The sequence below is a fragment of the Lynx canadensis genome, chromosome C1, assembly GCF_007474595.2.
Source record: "Lynx canadensis isolate LIC74 chromosome C1, mLynCan4.pri.v2, whole genome shotgun sequence".
Lineage (NCBI taxonomy): Eukaryota > Metazoa > Chordata > Mammalia > Carnivora > Felidae > Lynx > Lynx canadensis.
In genome coordinates, this window is record NC_044310.1 from 162,039,733 (window position 1) to 162,064,203 (window position 24,471).

Here is a 24,471-nt window from a genome sequence, read left to right on the forward strand (position 1 = left end):
ATTACATATGCAAACAAGTTAATAATTTTAAGTTATGTAAAAATCAACTTTAAAAAGTGCCCTAAGAATAATGAGAAGAAATCTGCTCATAGCTATATGTTTTGGGGGACATTAATTATTTAACTCAGAGATACTGACAGAAAAAAAAGACTCAAGTACAATTTCTGGTTGTTTTCTTTGGTTGTCTAATTAATTGCTGGTTCTATGAATATTTTTTAATGTGATAATTTCCAAATAATTCATCAATACAAAATAAATCGTTCCTTAAAAGCTTCTACTTACATTTTCCAAAATTTGTCTTTCCAAATGAAATGTACACACACTTAGAATAGATTTTAAAAATCAGCCTTGATCTTGATGCCCTGGTGTTAATGTTAAATCATAAACCGTCCCAAAAAGATACGCTGAAATCCTAACCCATGGTACTCCGTGTGATGTTATTTGAGAATTAGGATGAGGCCATATTGGAACAGGGTGGGCCCTCAGCCCAATTATGACTGGTTTTCTTAAAAGAAGAGGGAAATTTGGGGGCACCTGGGTAGCTGAGTCGATTGAGCATGTGGCTTAAACTCAGGTCCGTGAATCTGAGTCCCACATCCAGCTTGCTGCTGTCAGTGCAGAGCCTGCTTTGGATCCTCTGTCCCCCTCTCCTTGCCCCTCCCCTGCTTGCACTCTCTCAAAAATAAATAAACATTAAAAAAAAGGGGGGGGGGGAATCTGGATGGAAATGCAGAGGGAAGATGGCTTATGTGAAGATGGAAGCAGAGACTGGAGCTATATAGCCACAAACCAGGGAATGGCTGGGGCTACCACAAACTGAAAAGCCAAGAAAGGATTCTCTTCTAGAGGGCTCAGAGGATGCATGGCCCTGCCAACACCTTGATGTCAGACTACTAGTCTCCAGGCTGTGAAAGAATACATTTCTATCATTTGAATCCAGTTTATAGTATTTGTTATGGCAGCCCTAGGAAACTAATACACTTGGCTAATTAATACCAATAGGAAATGTTTACCACACACTTGCCTTCATTAGTGCCTCAGTTTTACCACAGACAGCAAGATACACTATACAAGGTGTTTTTATGTCAGAATATATCAACTTTACACTTAGGAGAGATTCTGTTTTAGCATTAAAAAGTTGGCTCATGTTTTATGCTAGAGTGTATCTAAGTGTATTTACATAAAAATACTAATGATACCCAAATCAAGAAAATAGAAATTTCATAAGAAGAGAGGCTTGAAATGTTGCATTTTTGAAAGATTACCTAGAAAACAGACACCATAGAATGAATATTAAGGAATAATCATATACCTAGTAAACAAAATGATCTATCTAATTTTCTTATAACTTTCAAGTAGTTATCTCTCTTATAGCCTAGGGTCTATGTCCAGTTAAAGTCCCACCAATAACATTTTATACCTTTAGACCATTTGTTAGAGAATATAAGGAAAAAAAATTTTAAGAACTCTCCTTTAAGAACCAGTTAACATAATCACATCGGTACTCTCTTGTGAAAACTAGAGATAAATCAGAAGCAAGGAAAAATACAAAATACCACCAAATTAAATTTGTGATCCTAAAAAACATTCCAATTAAATAGATGGTTAGGACAAAAAATCTAAATGCACATTGGGTGAAGGGATTGTATAGCAGAGACTGTTGTTTCCTGTCCATAACCCGTTTGCTCTCACAGGTCAAGTAAATGCTGATGGCTTCTTATACTGTAAGCATCTGTAACGTTGCCTAGGCACTGTGCTCAGTCCACACAGACATCAGGTGCCAGGGACTTAACACTCCTAGGAGCAACTCATAGCCAATGACTAATGGAAATCAGTTGATAATCACCCCAGCTTCCTCATCCTTTCAATAGAAAAACAAGACATTTTTTTTCCTTTCTCTTCTTTCTTTCTTTCTTTCTTTACTTTCTTCTTCTGTTTCTTTCTTTCTTTCTTTCTTTTTTAGAGAGCATGAGAAAGGAAGAGGGAGAGAGAATTTTTTTAAGTTTATTTATTATTTTGAGAAAGACAGCATGAGTAGGGGAGGGGCAGAGATACAGGGAGAGAGAGAGAATGCTAAGCAGGCTCTACACTTCTAGCGCAGAGCCTGATGTGGGGCTTGAAGTCACGAAACCATGAGATCATGACCTGAGCCAAAACCAAGAGTCGGATGCTTAACCGACTGAGCCACCCAGGCACCCCAAGATGCTTTCTTTTAAGTTTATTTATTTATTTTGAAGGAGAGAGCCAGCGGGGAAGGGGCAGAGAGAGAGAGAGGGAGAGAGAGAATCCCAAGCAGTCTCCGCACCACCAGTGCAGAGTCCGACGTGGGGCTCGAACTCACGAACAGCGAGATCATGACCCGAGCTGAAGCTGGATGCTTAACTGACTGTGTCATCCACGTGCCCCTAACAGACAATTTCTACAACCACTAGGAGAGCTTGTTAAAACATATTCCCAGAGGGGCGCCTGGGTGGCGCAGTCGGTTAAGCGTCCGACTTCAGCCAGGTCACGATCTCGTGGTCCGTGAGTTCGAGCCCCGCGTCAGGCTCTGGGCTGATGGCTCGGAGCCTGGAGCCTGTTTCCGATTCTGTGTCTCCCCCTCTCTCTCTGCCCCTTCCCCGTTCATGCTCTGTCTCTCTCTGTCCCAAAATAAATAAAAAACGTTGAAAAAAAAATTAAAAAAAAAAAACATATTCCCAGAGATTCGGATTTAGAAAATCTGTAGCTTTAGTTTCCATTTCTAACAAGCTCCCAGGTGATGGTGATATTGCTAGTCTGAGGACCACACTTTAATTGTCCTTGATCTAGACTGAAGACTGGGACAGAGGGGACAAGGAAGTACAGAAATGATTTGGGAACACACAGAAGACCAGATTCTGTGTATCAACCCCTCATTTTATCTTCGCCTTCTCACCTTCACCACTCAAGAGGGTTGGGATCCCACTGTCGCTTTTGGCCACTTTTACCTGGGGGTCATCTGCCAATCCTCAGGAAAGGGTTAAGATGCCACAGCTCTTTGATTTATGACAGAGGAGGCACTTCATTGGAGTAGGGAAACACAGTCTTTTAAAAAAAAACTGTGCTGGAGTAACAGGTTTTCCATATGGGGGGAAAAAGTCAAATTGATGCCTGCCTTCTACTATTCACACACACAAAAAATTCCAGGTAGGCTAAAGACCTAACTGCAGATGGTAAAATAATAAGGCTTTTAGAAGATACAAGATCATCTTGATAACCTTAGAGTAGGAAAGAATTTAAAAAAGACACAAAAGGCACTGTACTTAACACTGAGTCCTGTTCCTCAAAAGATACCATTATCTCAGAGTCAGAGAAGATATTTGCAATCCATTTAAAACAAATGATCAGTATCCAGAATATATAAGTAACTTTAACAAAGTAATGAGAACAAGACAGTGATCCAACAGAAAATGGGCAAAATTAGAACTAGCACTTAAGTGGAAATCTAAGAGGAACAAAGAGGAAATCTAAGAGTCAACAAATATTAAAAAAAAAAGAAAGGTCTCCAATCTTAAATAGAGAACTACAAATCAGAACCCTAACCAAATGCCATCATACCACAGTTTGCAAAATGAAACAAAATCTGACAATACCAAGTGTTGGCAAGAGGATAAACTCTCATACACTAGGAAGCAGTGTTATCTAGAAAAGCTGAAGACACATATACACTCCTACTTCTAGATGAATGCCTTACACTACCTTTATATGCACCGGGATGTAAAAGAGCTGCATTGTTCATAATTATCAAAAACTTGGCGGGGGGGGGGGGAGTTCAAATGCCCAGTGACAGTAAAATGGATTTTTAAATTATGATACATTTTTTCAGTAAAATAGTTTACAGTAAGGAAAACAAATGAATTAAAGATAAATGCTACATGAATGGGTGCACAAAATAATGTTGAGTGAAAAATGCTCATATAAATACATATAAAATGACACTACATCAAGTTTTAAATCAGGAAAAACTAATTCATATTGTTTTAGGTGGCACATACACTGGTATAAAAAAGCAAGGATATTATTATAAATTTCAGAATTGTGGTTAGCTGTGGGAAGATGGAGAGGGTTAAGACTGGTAAGTGATGCAGATATTTTTGGATGCTAATAATGATCTATTTCTTGACATGAAAGTAGGTTTTACTAGCCTTTATTTTACAACTATTTTTTAAATACATATGCATCTTTTTGGAATACATTTCACAATTTTAAAAAATGTTAAAAAAAAAAAAAAAGACAGGGGTGCCTGGCTGACTCAGTCAGTAGAGCATGTGACTTGATATAAGTTCAAGCCCCATGTTGGGCCTAGAGCTTACTTTAAAAAAAAAAAAAAAGAAAAAAAGACAAATTGGCCCTGCAGTCAGACTGATCTTGCTGAAAAACTTGTTCTACAATTTACTAAGCATGAAATCTTGAGCAATTCATAAAATCTCTTGAAATTTAGGCTTCCTCAGTTTTAACATGGAGATAATTTATGTCTCACATGTTGCGGGGTTTAAATAAGATGACATATATAAAAAGTGTCCAAAAATGCCTGGCTCAATAAAAAGAAAAAGAAGATTTCCCTGCACTAAATGATTCAATGCTGTAAGAGATCTTAATTCTCGCCAAATTAAGTTACAGATCCAACCCAAATCCTGTTTCTGCTAACAACTAAAAAAAATTTCTAAAAGCCATGTGTTTTACCGTATTTACCAGTACTGGGTTTGCAACAAAAATCTATGGCATACATTCTCAGTGAGGGTGATATTACTCCTAGAGGGGCAAAAATTAATTCTTATGGGGGAAAAAAACCTTAGTTATTTAAATGGCTTGTGGCCCTCCAAAGTTCAACCTTATCCAACAAATCCTTACTCATTAGTATCTAATTTCTCATTAGTAAGAAATTAAATTAATTAATTTAAATTAAATTTTAATTAACTTTTTTCCTTTGGGACAGTGATAATGAAAAAAAAGGTTAAGAAATACTGAACTGTAATTCATTCTGAAGCAGCTGAGTCTAATATGAGGAAAGAAACCGATGGAATGATCACAGTTTTGGGAAACAAGAAAATTACATAACGCATTCCATCTATCCAGAAGAGCTGAATAGGGAAAGGGAAAATAAATGGGGAGAAGGTGTTCAGATTCTTCTGTAAACACAAGTCCAAGTGATGCTTTCAAATCTGATACAGAAATTTTAGGAATATCCTTAGAAATAAGAATAAAATACTGTTACAGGGAATTAAAAATAGCACTCAACATTCTAGTTTTCTTTTGAGAGGAAAGGCCAGGAAATGGTAGCTCAAGGACTTAAGAAGAACCTGATGCCCCTTTCTCCCATCTAAAAAGCAACATTGATAAATTTATTTATAAGACAGTTGATGTTTCTGAAAGACAGAGGGATGTCAGTAACTTTCTAAATTTTTTTTTTTCAACGTTTATTTATTTTTGGGACAGAGAGAGACAGAGCATGAACGGGGGGGGCAGAGAGAGGGAGACACAGAATCGGAAACAGGCTCCAGGCTCCGAGCCATTAGCCCAGAGCCCGACGCGGGGCTCGAACTCACGGACTGCGAGATCGTGACCTGGCTGAAGTCGGACGCTTAACCGACTGCGCCGCCCAGGCGCCCCAAGTAACTTTCAATAAACTAAGGAATGACTGCTTAAGGATTTATTTTTATCAGTAACCATGCTGTTTGGGGCAAATGAATTGTTTTCAATTTTGACCAACATCTTTCTCACAATGTTTTTCCCTTTTTAAAAAGGAGTATTTTTCATACCCGTACTTTCAATCCCCTTCTCTGTCCTAAATCTTATACAATTCCCTCAGACAAATCTCCCTCCTTTCTCTGCTCTATTTGACTAAGAAATGACTGAAATAGCCATGATGTTAAGAGAAGTAAAATGAATTGGGCTTGTTCCAGACTACCAAGGAAATCAGTGGTCCAACACAGGTCTCCTTGTTCCAAGTCCAAGCACTATTGACCATAATTTACTAATAGTCTGCTCAAGCGTCGAGGCTGATTCTGTAATTGATTTCCTCCTTAAGAGTGTAGAACTCTCTAATCAACTGAGTTTTCCAAACTTACTGCAAATAAATTAAAAAAGGGAAAGGATAATCAGTTTCCAGACATGAGAAAATTAAAAATAAACACATGTATTAAAAATACATGAAAAATTAAAAAGACAGAAAATCCTTCCTATGACAAAAAGCATAAAAAGCAAGTACGGTTTAGGGAAGATACTAGTGAGAAAATATGTAATTTTTAAAAAGATTTTATTTATTTTAAAGTAATTTCTATACCCAATGTGGGGCTTGAACCTACAACCCTGAGATCAACAGTCATCCTCTCCACTGACCGAGCCAGCCAGGTGCCCCAAGAAAATATATGATTAAGGCCATCACTTTTTTAATGTAAAAGACAAATTTGAGCATAAACTAAAAGCTTCCAAACTGATTTTGAAACACTAATTATGTTACTAATAATTTCTCACTACAACGTGATAAAAAATACATTTGACTATTAAAGACAATGACATGTGTTTTCATTCCATAAAAGATTAAAATTATCTAATACTACATTCATTCAGTCAACCCCTATGGAAGACCAATTCCTTATATAAATCACTTCTTCAAATCCACAAAACTCATATTCATTCATTTCTCTAAATCCATAAGTTTTTCATCATAAAACCACACTTTCCTAACACTACAACTTGAGGATACACATTGTAACCATGTAAATACTCAATATTCCTGCTAAACATGCCTTGCTAAGAACACCTTAAAAAGACTGTCATCATGACGCTTTGTTGCCAAAAGAAAATGAAGTTTCTCCATGATTTTTTAATGGAAATTATCCTTGGATTCTAAAGTTCCATAACAATATTAGATATTTTATTAGATGCATTATTGTAAAAAAAATAATTTAAAAAATGAACTCAAGTATCAAATAAGCTGTAAATTTTTACTTACATATTCAGGTTTTAATTTTTTATCTCCTCCTCTCACAGCCACTTTTTCTAGTTTATCTATAATGGGCCCAATCATTTCCTCATCTTTAAGCTGAAGCTCTTCGTGTATTATTTCTATATCTCGAATAGGATCTACACTTCCTTCAACATGCGTGATATCATCATCTTCAAAAGCACCTAAAATGAATTAAAGAGAAGCAATCCAATAAACAATACAGAAGGCCATTATCAAAGATTCCTGGAAAGTTAACAATTTATTCAAATTATTCTGAATTCTTTCAAGTAGGACATAGTGGTTTTTTTGTACTATTTAGTAATATTTAGGGCACTAGCAACAAAAACAGTAATTCAAGAGTCTCAACATTTCAAAAACTGATTGAAATAAATAAAATTAATCTTTACAGAAAGAAAATTATGCTCCAGAACTACTGCTATTTTCAGGTTTGGTACATTAAAAGACACTGAATTCCAGGCATGAGAGCCTGAAGTTCTAAACTGCACTATTAGGGTTTCCAAGGGAAACCGGATTTGGGGTGGGGGGGTGGGTGAAATCATCTGGCAGACCTCTTCCCTGCTTCAATCTACTTTATCACTGTGGTTCTGACGGTGATTAGATAATGAACCACTCAGACACACAATTTACACAGCAGCTAATTTCATCGGCCTGATTTGAGGGTATGGTTTTTAGGGGGCTATCAAAGAAGCAGATGAAGGTGCATTTGTCATATATGAGTGACAACCATTCACACTATCTGAACAAAATGGTGCTGGCCCTTATTAGAAACACATGCTATTATCACATATTTAAAGTGCAGTTGAAGCCATAATTTCAAATTGCCAACTGGAAACATAAGGGTAAAACAACCAGATATTACTGAAGCATGTGTACTGACTTTATGCCCTTTTGAAGACATAATGTGGCAACATAATTCAACTGGATTTACTCAAATTACCAGATAAAGAACAGTATCACAAAAATGAACAAATACTGAGAAATATTATAAACAGAAAGCAGTGATATACCCACAAAACAAAAAACACATTTATAAACAAATTAATTTAATTTAAATTACCAACTAGATTATATACCCAAATTGAGATGTTTTCAAACATAAAACATCGATTATTTTAGATAAAGATATCACAGGGATCATTAGAGACAGTTTGACTGAGTTTAATGAAAGAAAAACAGTGACCATAGCTCATTCTTCCATACCAAAGACCAAGATATTCTCATTACAGGTTACAAAGAATTTTTAAATATAATTTTCTAGAATTAAAAATAATTGAGCCATTTGTATCTTAATGTGGAGCTACTCAGTAATATAAATAAAAAATGTAAGTATATTGTTACAATTAAAATCTAAGTATTTAAAATACTTGGCATAAAAAATTCTTGGCATAAAACTGATGATATATTAAATAGTGCCATATAAATTATATGAACAAAATTAGCAAGAAAGGAGGATGCATAATATCTTACTCGTAAACACACTAGACACAGTGATTTAGGTAAATTGTATGAATATTTGAAAAGCATGAAAAACGTCTCCCTGGAAGCACGGTATTACTTATCAGGATTTGAGGCATCTTACACAAATGGCACAATAAAACAGGAAAATAAAAACAAAAGCTTCTTGGCAAAGCAACAAAGGCAGCATGGTCAGTTCAGTTATAAAAAGAACTACATTTTATGACACTCCAAGTGAAAAATATCCTATATAGTCATCTTTATGTAGAAGCCAGTAAGTAACTATAGCGATGTCCTCAACAATAGTAAATGCATCAGCAGGTTTCAAATGGCAATTTCTTGATTACATTCCTCAATTTTAACTGAGCAGATAACAGAGAGAAACTTAGGAGTCGCAATTCTTCTAAAAGCAAAGAAAATAAAGCTCTCTGATCATCTGAATTAATCCAAATAGAAAACCAGAATAAAGGGAAATAGCACTTGTCTATCTTATAACCTTCAAATTATCCTCTAGGTTGCACTTTGCCTGGAGTCTGCCAAGGATTAGGCTAGAAAAGGAGTTATGATTGGATCATCACTAATCCATTCCCCTACTACTGGAAAGAAACTCAAATCACAGGCCCTATACACTGTGGATTGCACTGCTGTTCCTATGCCTGAAGGTTAGTATTATTATATTCACTTGTATGTGAGTAGTAATATACTACAAGAACTTAAATTTATTTTTGATACTAAATATTGCCAAAATAAAGATAAAAATTAAGTGAAGGAAATATTAAAGTTATCCTTTAAAACTGAATAGCCTTGTGATGACATGAAGCCTAAAACAGGTATAAAATATAAGCTTACAGAAAATTTGGTGGCCATATGCTCCAAGTTGAATAGACTTCACTGTACACTTACAGCATTCCTTCGCATCTTATCTGATTTAGTACGAAATTTAGTGGTTAAAAGTAAGGGTTCTGAAGTCAGACAAGCTCATTGGTCATAAATTCTTAAACAAATCACTGAACCTCTAAGGATCTCATTTTCACATCTTTAAAATGAAGATGTTTCTACCTCTCAGAGAATGGGTATAATTAAATCAGATAATATATGTAAAGTGCTTGGCAGACAGCCCCACACATAAGCTCTTTCAGCAACTGGGGCATATACTATTTTTTAAATGATGTAGGAATTAGTAATTAAAAAAAAAGGAATCAGTAATTTAGAAGAAATTGCATAGTAACATACTCAAACATTAGTTTTGAGTAATACCGTTTCATATCATTCAGTTCACCCTGGGACAGGTTAAAATAAGTTTTGTGAGATTTTCCCCCACTAATTCTTACTAGTTCACAACATTTTACCCTAGTCCATACCAAAGTTATTTATTTCAGCTTCACTTTAAAACACTGATTATTATGGGGCGCCTGGGTGGTGCAGTCGGTTAAGCGTCCGACTTCAGCCAGGTCACGATCTCGCGGTCCGTGAGTTCGAGCCCCGCGTCAGGCTCTGGGCTGATGGCTCAGAGCCTGGAGCCTGTTTCCGATTCTGTGTCTCCCTCTCTCTCTGCCCCTCCCCCGTTCATGCTCTGTCTCTCTCTGTCCCAAAATAAATAAACGTTGAAAAAAAAATTTTTTTTAAATAAAACACTGATTATTATGATTATTACAATTATTATAATTCCCCTTTGGGGGAAACACTGTACTGGTAAAGAAGATGACTTGAGTCATCTTGAAGACTATACTATATCATACCGAACTGTTAAATGAGAAAGTTATTTCCATTTCAATTCTCTTCAGTCCTTCTGAGTATATCAAAGAGAAAGTATCAGTTTGATGCTGTTGGTATTTAATATCTAACATTTATAAATGTATCTCTTTATCAACAGAGCAGGCCTCAGTCTCTGAGCTTCTAAAGGCTAAAAAAATTAGTAAGTATGCAGTTTTCATTGTATTTGTTTTTAGTATCTCAATATCTACAGGTGATACTAATTTTCTACTTACATTAGTGACAAAGTTTCCTGTTTAATTTAGTAAAAAAATGTGAGATCAAAAAAAAAATTTTTTTTGTCAAATCAAGAAATTTCTTTGGTGATGGGATTTTATCTGATTTTTTAAAACTTTCGGGGCGCCTGGGTGGCTCAGTCGGTTGAGTGTCCGACTTCAGCTCAGGTCACGATCTCACGGTCCGTGAGTTCGAGCCCCGTGGCGGGCTCTGGGCTGATGGCCCAGAGCCTGGAGCCTGCTTCCGATTCTGTGTTTCCCTCTCTCTCTGCTCCTCCCCCATTCATGCTCTGTCTCTCTGTGTCTCAAAAATAAATAAACGTTAAAAAAAAAATTAAAAAAAAAAAAAAACTTTGCAGGGGGGGTGGTGCTTGGTGGCACAGTCAGGTTAGGCGTCCGACTCTGGATCTCAGTTCAGGTCATAATCTCACAGTTTGTGAGTTTGAGCCCCACATGGGGCTCTGCTCTGATGGTGCAGAGTCTGCTTGGGATTATCTTTCTCTGCCCCCAACCCCCCCCCCACCCCGCCCCACACTCAGAATAAATAAACTAAAAAAAAAGACTTTTTTGGTACTGTTCTGTATAAAATAAGCTAATGTGATACAGCATGTGTGTGCAGGGTGGGGGAATGATCACGCTGCTGTGCCATACTTTAGCTAGGATAGTAAGGGAGGCCTCTCTAAGGAGATGACACTAGTCCCGAGGCCAGAATAGCCAGAAGGAGGCAGTAATATGAAGATCTGAGCGCAAAGGATCTAAGAAGGAAGTATAAAATCCTTAAAATGGGAACAAGCTTGAAGTGCTTCAGAAATAGAAATAAAAGGTCAGTGTGGGTGAACCACAGGAGAGGATGGTAAACAGAGGGTAAGTTGGAGAAGTAAAGCAGTTCACATCCATTCATAAGTGATGTGAGCATGCATTTTATTCTAACTGTAATGGGAAGCCATTAATTGGAGAGTTTTAAGTAAATAAAGAGGAGACAGGGTAATAACATATGATTTACGATAAGAGGCCACTTTGGCTACTTTAAAAAGAACACACTTTAAGGGAGAGGACAAGAAGAATGGCAGAAAGACTCATCAGGAGTTGGTGGTAATGGTACAGATCAGAGATGACCAGATGAGTGGTTAACTTGAAATAAAATGGAGGAGAAATGTTTGGACTGGGAATATATTTGAGAGATGGACTAGATGTAGGATGGAAGGTCATGACTAAGATATAAAATTGGGAGTTATCAGATATGTTTAAAGTTATGGATCTGGATGATGTCATGTGAAAAGAGCACTCCAACACTCAAATGTTTGATGGTAAGGAAGATTTGGCAAAAGAGACTAAGAAGGGGTGACAACGTGAGAGAAAATGTAAGGAAATGCTCTTATGGGACTGAGGGGAAGAAAATGTTTCAAAAAGGGCAGAGTACTCAACTATAGCAAATGTTGCTTAGAGGTAAAGAAAGGTAAGTACAGAAAGCTGACCACTGATCTTTGGCAAAAAGTGATTCTTTAAGAAATACTTTAATGGCTATATCTTCTTCACTATTTCTTCTAGATATCAGTGATGGGAATACTATAACTCAAGGATCTGTCCCCTTATTTATTATAACTCTAGGGCACAAAAGAACTAAATCCTAGCATTTCTAAGTTCATTCAGTTTTTAATATACTCCTCTCTAATATACTCTAAATGGACTAGTTATATAAGGCAAACACCATTATTTTTCTCGCAATCTTTGAAAGACATCCTATCAGTTAAGAAGGTGGCCCACTTAAAAATCACGGCCACGTTCGAAGTTTCACATTCCAAGTAAGCTGGCATAAACAAACACTGAAACAAACACTGACCAGCTGCAAGTTGGTAAACCAACTGATACGGAATCACTGACACCATACAATACACATCACCAAGAACAAAATCTGTAAAATCAAGTCACATATAAGGCTTCATTCAGAATTTTCCAAGGCCGCAGCTCTATGCCAAAAGACAGTGGAGAGAAGTCTTCTAAGTTCTAAGGAAAGAAACTGTGACTCAAGAATTTTAAATCCAGCCAGCCTATTTTTCAAGGATAGATTTTGACAGGAATAGAGATTAATGGCAAACAGACTGCATTAATACATTCTAACATATAAGTAAGACTGAACAACTACAGAAATAATGCAAACAAAGCAGAATATATGTATTATAAACTATGAAAAGTTATAAATAACAAAAATTCAGAGATAAGGAAAGGGAGGTAAAAACGTTAAGTGTGCTAATTTCCTCATCTTTCACAATAAGGGATCAACAGATGGACATATAAAGATGAAACATGTAATTAAAAAATAATTTCTCCAATCTCTCAGTGTTCTCATGATCCTATTTCTTAACTCTATCTAGCAGAATCATTTAAGAAAACATATCTTTTGTGAAAAAATTACCTGAAGTTCAGTCATTTCTTCTATATTCAGTTTTTTCTTTCCTTCAAACACAATAAAATAAAATGTAGCATTCTATTTAAAATAGCATATACATTAGTGATCATATTTTTATGAAATTGTTTCTCTCTCTTAATAACACTGACCAAATGCTAATAAAATAATGCCTGGGCAGTGAGCTATTGAGCAATTTTCAAATCTTCTTCATCAGTTTGGTCTTGCTTTAAAGTTTTTATAATGAACATGTACTGTTTGCGCAAGTCATTTTTTAAGCACAATAAATCGGTTTAACTTCAAGAGAAATTTGCACAAATTTTACTTGAAATTTTGGCTTTGCACTGACTAGCCACAAGGAGAAAGCCACTATTACCATAAAAATTATTTTACACTATACATTTTTAAACATATAAAAGAGATGAATGAAAATAATAAACTATAGTAAAGCCTTCTTATCAAATGATTTGTTACAGGAGAAAATGACCCATAAGCTAGGTTTATGGATCCCATCACAAAGACTTTTTACCCATCAATCCTGCATCATTTCCTTTCATAACAAAGCACCTTTCTCATATCTTCCTGACTTCTCTCACATTTCCAATACTTTTTTCTTCTCTTTTGCTACTCAGCAGCAAAGACTTCATCTTGCTCACTTCATTAGGGAAAATGCATGTGATGTTTGGAAAACCAAGGCCCCTTTTTGGTTGTACCCAATCTTTCCTTCTTTCCAGCAGTGAAACAGAAAACATTACCTTCTGTTTATGGCCAATCTCTCTACCGTCTCTGCTATGAATCTTACCCTCCCCCAAGGAAATTTGCTCCACAGATTGTTCCTTGTATCCTTGTATTTCCTGAGACCTCAATCTAGTATGCCTCTCTCTCTCCAGTATTTGTAGCATCTCTATTCACTAATATTCTCCCATTAACATTTAAGCAGGCTTAAGATTCTACAGTAAATCAATCATGTCAGCCATCCTTGGACATTAATCCCCATTCTACTATTGCTTTCTTCTAGTTCAAGGTCAAACTTTTTGGAAAGAGCTGTCTGTACCTGCTCTACTTCTTTCCTCCCTCCTTAGAACTTAACCCACTGCAGTTTGGTATGCTTCCACCATGCTCTCAGAAGCTGATCTCAAAAAGGACACCAATGATTTGTCTTCATGATGCTAAGTCAAGTAGCCATTCTTAGAAATCTTGAGTTGCCTGTCAGTAGCGTCTAGCTTCAGAGCACTGATATAATCCCTTTCGCAGATTCCTTATAACCACATTCTCCTGATTTTCTTCTAGTTTCTCTGGCCATTTCTTCTTAGGCTATTCCTTTACTTGCTCAAACTACCACCTAAATGTTGATGTCTTCCTTAGCTGTCTTCTCTTATCCCTCTATTATACACTCATTTACAGAATTTCTAGCCCAGAACTTCCCTGAGTGGCTCCAGTATATTCTGAGGTCACAGCAAATAAGATGAGCCAAAAATTCTTTTTAGTTATTACAGAAATCACTTCTATCATAAAATCTATTCACTAAGTGAATAAATGCAAAATGTCAATGCTTATACTAAAGTTGTAACTTTTAATATTTATGTGCCTTCTTTAATAAGAACCAGTCAAAAGAGGAATATTTTACTTGGTAAGACATATTTGACTACTCATATGGCACTGGACATTCTGAATATTTATTTTCTGGTGTGATGTGGCAGAAATGAGTTCGCCATTTTCAATTATTATAAATGGATTAAAGTTTGATCAATTTACTCATTCATTCAAAGTCTAATATCTTATTCCATAAGATAAGATTTGAATAAGAAAGATAAATCTAGTGTTTAGGATGTTTAGGATGCTAAATCCAACTAGGAAGGATTTTAGAAATAAAAATATACTTCAGAATTTCAAGACTTCAGTGAACTGCTTTGCTATATTTCTACTTAAATCTAGGCTATATTCAGTTTTCAGAAGCATTCTAGTTAGATGTCGAAATAGGTTTTAAAATACATGATGTATCTAAGTATATAGGCTTCACAGCAGTACTTTATGTAAACCACCTGTCACAGAAACCTTATATTCCAAATTGCATGTCTGGTGTTTTCTTGGGAATAAGAGGGTATATGGTCAAGATGAACCTATTGACTTATGTTTTTTTTTTCTATCTTCCACCACTACACAATACAGAGATAAGGAATTCCTTGGTATATAAACCATATATAAACTGTCACCTGCTCAACACATATATAAGACCACAATATGCTTTGCTAAATAGAAATTCCCCATTTAAAGAAAGCTTGCTTATATATCTAACAATAGGCTAAGTCTTTTGAGAATTAAAAACAAAAAAAAAAATAGGACCTTAGTCTCAATGAGTGGACAATGTGGTTGGAAAAACAATCTTATCTAATAAAAAGAATAATATTCACTAACAAGGACTTTAAGTATAGGTTCAATTAAGAATTAATCATCAAGGCCTTAAAATATAGGGGAAAAATATATTGGTAAAGAAGAGGAAGAAAGGCATGACAAGTACAGGGAAAAGCATCAGAGAAAAAACAGGCTGAAATAAACAAGGCTTACCTGAGAGCTGAGTACAGTAAGAAATTATAACGGAGGAGTAGTAGAAGATAAAGTTTATCACATCAGGTTGGTATGAAGGATAAGGAAAGTCCAAATAGGAATATAAGTCTGGATCTCAACTGATAATCAGAGGGAGCCAACACTGGTTTTTGTGTTAGTAACAAATGGAAAGCAGCATTTAGAAAGACTAACCAGAAGTAGGGAACCAGATAAAAGAGAATTGCTATCCTCTAAATACACTGCCAAAGTACACTAGGACACTGATGAAAGATATGAGGCAATCAGGATGAATAGTGAGACTTAACTAAAGAAAACAATGTCAACCAGATAAAAGCAATGAGAGAGAGAGAGAGAGAGAGAGAGAGAGAGAGAGAGGAGAGAATTGTAAGGTTTCAAGCCAAAAGATCTTTATTTGCACTCAAGGTAACATCAATACCTATAAGATTCAAAGCCCAAATCCGTATGAAACCAAAAGTTATTATATAACAAAAGTACAGACTCTTACACAATAATAAACAAAATTAAAAAATAAAGTACATACTCTAGAAAAAAAAATATTACATGTATATACTGAACCTTAAATCATAGCACCAAACCCTGCATGCCACATAATTTCACATTCTTCCAGTTTCTCCTATGTGGTAAGAATAAATGTTTGAGGGGTGCCTGGGTGGCTCAGGGGTGCCTGGGTGGCTCAGTCAGTTAATCATCTGACTTTGGCTCATGTCATGATCTCCTGGTTCGTGAGTTCGAGTCCAACGTCAGGCTTTGTGCTGACAGCTCAGAGCCTGGAGCCTGCTTCAGATTCTGTGTGTGCATCTCTCTCTTTGCCCCGCCCCTCTCGTGCTCTCCTCGCTCTCATCTCATAAACAACAATGTATGTATGTATGTATGTATGTATGTATGTATGAATTCTAACCGAGAGTCTCACCACAATTACTAAAAGGTTAGGGGGCACTCTACCAAACCAGTAGAAGAAATATTATTAAATACAATGCTAGAAAATCAAGATAAGGATATCCTGCTCAAAAAAAATCTTTACCTTTTCGAATTTCTAATCCACTTTCAAACAAAGTCATACCTTGTGTCAGAACTATGATTCCCAACTTCCTTAGAATTCTATAGGTCATTAAAGAGAAGGGAGAGTGCTAAACTTGTATTAGCACTCAACATCTATAGTTTTATTCATAAACACTGAAAAATGCCAGTTCCTATTGACTTTCCATAAATGACATGACAAAAATTCCTCAAAAATTGGTTAATGTTTATGTATTCAATTACTTTAAAGGTATATAATACATACATATGTGTGTGTGCATCTGTATCTATATCTATATCTATATATTTTATTGTCAAGTTAGCTAACATACAGTGTAGTCTTGACTTCAGGAGTAGATTCCCGTGATTGATCGCTTACATACAACCAGTGCTCATCCCAACAAGTGCCCTCCTCAATGCCCATCACCCATTCCCCGTGCCCCCCCAACCCTCCACCGCCATCAACCCTCTGTTCTCTGTATTTAAGAGTCTCTTATGGTTTGCTTCTCTCTCTGTATGTTATTTTTCCTTCTCTCCCCCATGGTCATCTATTAAGTTTCTCAAATTCTACATATGAGTGAAATCATATGATATCTGTCTTTCTCTGACAGACTTATTTTACTTAGCATAAGAGAGAGAGTGCAAGCAGGGGAGAGGCAGAGAGCTGGGGGGGGGCAGGTTCTGAAGTGGGCCCAACGTGAGGCTGGAGCTTACAAACCGTAAGATCATGACTTGAGTGAGTAGAAGTTGGACACTCAACCGACTGAAACACCCAGGTGCCCTGGTGACAAATTCTTTATTTTATGGTGGAGAAAAGTGGTTGAAAGCAGGAGTTAAACTTTAAGGCATGTCGGTTGAACGACCGACTTTGGCTCAGGTCATGATCTCATGGTTTGTGAGTTCGAGCCCCGCATCGGGCTCTGTGCTGACAGCTCAGAGCCTGGAGCCGGTTTTGGATTCTGTGTCTCCCTCTCTCTCTGCCCCTCCCCCACTCATGCTCTGTCTCTCTCTGTCTCAGAAATAAATAAACATTAAAAAAAATTTTTTAAAGCAGGAGTTAAAGCTGTTTATTGAACACTCCAGATGCTCTGATTTAGTAGTGTAGTTTAAGCCCAGGTTTACAGGTGCACTTAATTTTTTTTAAGTAGGCTTCAGACCCAGTGCAGAGCCCAACGTGGGGCTTGAAGTCATGATCCTGAGATCAAGACCTGAGCTGAGATCAAGAGTTGAATGTTCAACAGACTGAACCCCCAAGTGCCCCGACAGGTGCACTTTAAACTCTAGCCCTGGGGTGCCTGGGTGGTTCGGTCAGTTAAGCATCCAACTTCGGCTCACGTCATGATCTGGTGGTTCGTGAGTTCAAGCCCCACATTGGGCTCTGTGCTGACAGCTCAGAGCCTGGTGGAACCTGCTTTGGATTCTCTCTCTCTCTCTCTCCTCTCTCTCTCTCTCTCTCCCTTCTCCCACTCACACTCTGTCCTCTCTCTCTCTCTCTCAAAATAAACAAACATTTAAACAATTAAAAAAAAAAACCTCTAGTCTTCATCTACATAAAGCCCCTTCTCATCTTGACCATGAAAGCAATTTGAGCAAAAACAGAATCTAATTCATAGCTGAACCTCAAGCTTATAATATTTTCTCTATCTCTGTATTAAACAAGATGTGCAGTTTTAGCTACCTTAAGTTATGAAGTGGGGAAAGGGCATCTTGATTTATTGTATTTACTTCAAAAATCAATTTACCTTCTTAAGGAATCTAGGACACAGAAAAGAACCAAAAAAAAACCATTCTGCTAACAAAATTCTGCTAAAAAGGCTATAGATTTAAGCCTCTTAAGCTTTCAGAGTCTGAAGCAAATGAAAAAGGGTTCTATCAATCAGATTTTAATTACCTCAAATGGATATATTTACAGTCCTCTGGAAAAATAAAATATTGTGTAAACATACAAAAACGAAAATAATTGTCTAGTAATGTAATATAAACTGTTAATTACTTGATGCACAGCATAAATGGAACCGCATAACAAGACTTGGTGGGTTGTACTTATTTACAATAACAAATCAATCAAAAGTAGCCTTTAAAGTCTTTAACCTTCATTTTCCAGGAGAAAACTTATTATCTGAGACATAGCAAAGGCCCCCAAATAATTCAGTCTATGCTACAGGCTAACTGTTTAATGCTGGAATAGAAAATAGAACTATGGGTAGCCAAAAAATTTGCTTTTGCTTTGCTTCTCTTCCCTCTCCTCTCCTCTTTCATTATAGGAAAAGGCTCAAAACAAAATCCTGGTCAACAGGAAAAAAAACCGACCCTATCTCTGACATAATAAAAAATTAACCAAGGTTTTCAAAACGCTTAGTAAAATAACATGCGCATGTGGCTGGCTTTGAGAGACCAATCTAAAATTAAAGAAATTATACATGACTTATGCAGAACTTTTAACAAACTAGTTAATTTATATGAAAGCAATCAAGCAATGCTAGAAATAAAAAATCATCCCCAATCTTGAGACAAATAGATATTAGGAGAGAATAACAAAGTAGGTCAGTCAGGTTCTGAGAACCTTACAAATTTTTATTATTTTCTCCTAATAGTAAGAGTTCGTATAAATTAAAAATAATATGCTTTTAAGGAGTAACTCAAAAATAAAACATTAAGTAGGAAGAACAGATGAACAAAGAGGAAAAAAAAAGATATAGGTATATAAACATGAAAACCGGTAAACATGAAGCTTATGTTAGTGTAGTAGGAAGGAAAAAAGCCTTTTGGTTATTACTGATACCACTTAACTGATCAGAAGCAACACATTACAAAATCATACAATATAGTTCTTTAAACGTACAGAGCACCAAAAAACTCTGCCTAACAGTTACTGTTATTGTACTTATATTGTAGATAATAAGACATCCACACCATTAAAGATTTCTTAAAGTCACTTAAAAGTTATGAATTATAACCCAGAGTCAACACCTGTACTTAATCATATTCAACTGCTCAAGGGCTTGACATTTTTAGTTGCTGAAACCTATCAACTCTTTTTTTATATATCAACTCTTTCCAAAGAAGTAGGCAGAAAGTACCTTATGAGAACTAATATTCATCTCTCAATAATATTTTCACTTCTTATTCTATATAAGATACCTGAAATGTATAAAAGGCAATTTTATTCAATGATATTTTAAATTAGTATTTATTGAGATTCTGCTCTACCTCCAATATTGAGCTAGCTGCTTTTGTTGTATTTAACCTTTCCAATAACCATCTCACTAACTTCCTAACTTCTAAAACGGCATTAACCCTTCTGCCAGTAGAAAAATTCCTCTATAAAATGGCTTTGCCCCACACTCATTCTCCACAAATCCTCAGTTCCAGTCAAACCTGTACTGACTCAGGAAGTCCAGAAAGTTCTTCACATTCGACTGTCACTGTATTTTTGCCCATTCCCTTTCCTGGGTCTCAAAGACATATATCATTTCCATTACAAATCAAATCTATCCCTAAAATGCATAGTTAAATTTCCCCTCATCTTACAAGGCAATCCTACAGGAGTCCGGGTCTATATTTCTACAATTCCAGAGTCATAGGAGGAATTGTAGGGACTTGTTTGGAATAAAGTATGGTAAAATTAGTGGCTTAATATATTACCCCCAAATAAGGCTCCTGGGAAGATCCATTTTATACCTTTTATAGAGTTCTGTTGTAAGCAGGGGGAAAATGCAGAGAGAAATTAACAAAAACCAGAATCTTATCTCTACTACCAGTACTGTAAGCAATGAATAAAAGAGTCATGTGGACTCTGCCATTCACAATATAAGCTAAAGAGCAAAGCAGAGCTTTAATTTTTCTAATGTCAGTGCTCACTGATATCTCACCTTTTAATCAAACTGATCCATTCTCAATAATTTCATTTTACATTTTTAATGCTATTACTCATCCTTCTGCATGGAATAGTCTTCCTCCCCACTTCTGCCTTTCAAGAGAAGTTACGTATTTTTCATGACCTTAATCAGATGTCACTGAAACGATACTTCCACGATACCTTCTCCAACCATACCTGCTTTCTGAACTATTAACAAAATCTATTTTATTCACATGATCTGTAGCATGTATATCTAGTATTAGAATGTATGTGATTAGTATGCGATTAACTGTGATTAGTATGTGATTCTATCTCTTAGTTACCTAAGCTGGAGGATTCTGTCTTATATGCCTTTCTAGTTCTCTCCAGTGCCTTGATCAGAGCTGATACATAATTAGGCATTAGGTGAAGCGAAGAATAAAGGAATCAATGAATGAATGAATGTTTCAAGCACTCATTAGCACTCCAAATGAAAAACTGTTGGAGGGGAACTATGGATTCTAGATGAAGCTAGACATGTAGCACAACAGCAAAGGATCAGTTTCACAGCACACAATAAGATATTTAGCAAGTATTTCAAAGGAACCAGTGCTAAGCATGTCAATCACATAAATTAAGAGTAAGTAAAACACAAAACACGGCAAACTGCAATAACAGATGTGAGAAAATTTTGTGTTTCATCTCTTCAACCTTTGAACTGCGTGACTATTAGTGATGATTATTCATTTATTTTCTGAGGACTTCTTGGGTGTACTGTACTGGATTAGTATTATGATAGAATTTTTAAAATTTATAAATCAAATTAAGAAAAAACATACCTATAAACTATAACTAAGATCAATAAACACAAAAGGAAAGGAGAGACAGGGATTAATCAGCACAAATCAGGATTAAGGAGGGAAGGCGTGAATATAGATGAGGACTTTCAGAGACCGATAGCAGCAAACAGAAGCAGAGTCAAGAGGACATTCCAGGCAGAATGGAAATATAAGTATGGCAGAAGTGATTAAGGGCACAGATTCTGGGATCAGACTATCTGGATTCAAACCTGGGTTTCAGACTATTTGATTCATCTGTTGTAGGATTATTTAATTTCTCTGTGCTTTCATTTTCTTATCTGTAAATATATAAAATAATACCTACTTCATAAGGTTGTTCTGACAATTAAAAATGATAACATATGTAAAGATCTTACGATGGTGCCCAGTACATAGAAAACACTCAGAATATGTTAGCTATACTGATAAACGAAAAGATAAAGACAAGGTATATATCATGGTTTTTCAATCTTGCTACTACTAATATTTGGGTCCATGTAATTCTTTGTTGCAGGGGGCTGACTTGTATATTATAGGATGTTTAACAGCACCCCTGGCCTCTACGAACTAGATGTCAGTAACATACACATGTGCACACATGCACACAAGCATGCACTCCGACTGTGAATATCAGAAATGTCTTCACACAGGGGAGCATGGCTGGCTCAGTTAGTGGAGCATATGACTCTTGGTCTCGGGGTTGTGGGTTCAAGCCCCATGTCGGCTGTAGAGATTATTGAAAAATAAAATCTTAAAAAAAAAAAGTAATGTCTTCAGACACTGCTAACCCACAGTTGAGAACCACTGGTGTACATTAAAATACAAAGGTTGTCCTATACAGCAACCAAAAAGATACTACCATCAGTGCAAATATGCAGGTGTCAATTGATGGAAAGCTTCTAACAGTGATTGAGGAGTTGAAATTTAATCTCTTATATTAGAACATGCCAACAGAGATTTTCAGAGAAGCACTGTTATGATCTTGTTCTTGCTTGCTTATTCACTCATGCTGTCTTTAAATGATTCTATCAGTTTTGGACAAGATCTAATAGTTTGAGGGCACCTAAGTGGCTCAGTCTTAAGGGTCCAACTCTTGATTTTGGTTTGGGTCATGATCTCACGGTTGGTAGGACTGTGCCCTGTATCGGGCTGCTTGGGATTCTCTCTCTCTTGTTTTCTCTCTCAAAACAAACAAACTTAAAAAAAAAACAAAGCAAACAAACAAACCTGGGGCACCTGGGTGGCTCAGTTGGTTAAGCTCAGGTTTCAGCTCAGGTCATGATCTAGTGGTTTGTGAGTTCAAACCCCACATCCAGGCACTATCAGTGCAGAGTCTGCTTAGTGTTCTCTTTCTCTCTCCCTCTCTCTCTAACCCTCCCTTGCTCATGTTCTCTCCCTGCCCTCCTGCCCCCACTGCCTCTCTCTCAAACTAAATAAATAAACTTTAAAAAAAAGATCTAATAGTTTGGAGAGACATCGATGGTCACAAGCAAAGCAGTTGACTGTTGAGTACTAGTGCTAGAAATAATGTGAAAGGGGTCAAATCTAAAAAAAACAAACAAAAAAAACCACTTAAAATCTTTACAAAGATTTTTTTTGTTTGTTTATTGGGTAGGAAGAATGATATCAAATTGAGAAGAAATGAAATGTAGCCAGTCATAAAATTAGAGGTATGTAATATTTAGTTAAAAATACAATTTTAAGGGGCGCCTGGGTGGCGCAGTCGGTTGAGCGTCCGACTTCAGCCAGGTCACGATCTCGCGGTCCGTGAGTTCGAGCCCCGCGTCAGGCTCTGGGCGGATGGCTCGGAGCCTGGAGCCTGTTTCGATTCTGTGTCTCCCTCTCTCTCTGCCCCTCGCCCGTTCATGCTCTGTCTCTCTCTGTCCCAAAAATAAATAAAAACGTTGAGAAAAAAAAAAAAAATAAAAAATAAATAAAAAATAAATAAAAAAAATACAATTTTAAGGCATATTTTTAAAACGTTTACTGAATGTTAATCAGAAAGAGAATGGTGCCAGGAGCCAGAAGGCAAATTTCAGAGATGAGAAAAAGTTGAATAAGATTAGTTTCTGCCTTCAAAGATGTTTATAATCTAAGAGGGGAGACAGATCAGCACATAATTAATACAAGTAAATCCAGGCTGAAGGGAAGCAAGGAGGGGGTCAGTATTCAGTATAAGCTGATGGAAAAAGATAGTCTCAAGGTTTCAAACTGGAACACTGGAGTCATGTAGATGCCATTTAAAATTTAGATTAAGATTCATGTACAGGTTTTGACGGAAGTATAAATTATTTTTTAATCCCATATTTAAGTGTATTGATGCTGTGATAAGAGATAATATTGTCTCCACAAGAGTTTGAAACTGGTGTTTAAATGCTAGAAAAATGTAAATATGTGACAGGTATTAGTCAAGTAAATGGCTGGCTATTAATTTTAAAAATAACTACTTTATAGCTTTATCTATAATATCAATGGACCACGACTTTTACCCAGATTTTCTACAATATGAAGGTGCAGAAGAAGGAATAGAAAAAGGAGGACTCTGGTATTAGAACAGGGAAGTGATGGTTTGACTGAATCCACATTAAACAACAGGGAACACATCTGTGGGTCCAGATGAAAAGTATTATGAAGGTAGAGGTCTTAAAACCAAATAATATACCTCACAAAATAATTACATCCTTAAATACAATAATCCACAGTTCTAAAACAAGAGCAGAAACATGGAAGAACAGGTAAGGCCTAGAGACTACATCAAAGACAGGCAAGCAATCACACCTTAGGGAGCAGACTGTATAAGGTAGGTCATTGCATCCCCAGTAGTCTTCCAAAACAATCCACTCTAATTGACTCAGCAAAGTGAGTACCAACTATCTGAGAGCATCCTAGAATTCTAGTTCCATTCTAAAATCCTAAAGATCCAGTCATCAGTCACTATTTAAGCCCTGAGCAAACAATCACCACCAGGTGGTGCCAAACCAAAGACAGTACCAGAATGGACCTGGCTGGGCCAGCACCTTGTCACACCCTTCACCCTCCTGCAGCTAGCTTTGCAGGTTCACCCTAGTCATTTCATTCATCTAGCACTAAAATCACCTCATATTTATGCAAATGAAACTTTGGGACCCATGTAGCACATTATGTCAAGCATTAAGGGGTGGTTACTGTAATACATTCTTCGGGGGGTGGGGCTCAGGGAGAGATGACAATCTGGGCTTACGTGAGAAGCCTAGTTACAGTAGTCCCACTTATCCATGGTTTCAGTTACCTGCAGTCGACTGTGGTCTGTAAGCAGATGCTCTTCCTTTTGATGCATCATCAGGAGGTCAATAGTAGCCTAATACTACATACAATGC

At 36.6% G+C, this 24,471-nt stretch overlaps 1 protein-coding gene across 1 annotated transcript in view; it reads right to left on the reverse strand.

The window, feature by feature from the left end:
- The window catches only part of OLA1 (Obg like ATPase 1), a 175,577-nt gene that overhangs the window by 62,445 nt on the left and 88,661 nt on the right, over positions 1–24,471 (reverse strand). Inside the window, exon 5 of the mRNA XM_030326047.2 lies at positions 6,974–7,149. Coding sequence (XP_030181907.1) covers positions 6,974–7,149 — 176 coding nt within the window. The remainder of the gene's footprint in view (positions 1–6,973; positions 7,150–24,471) is intronic.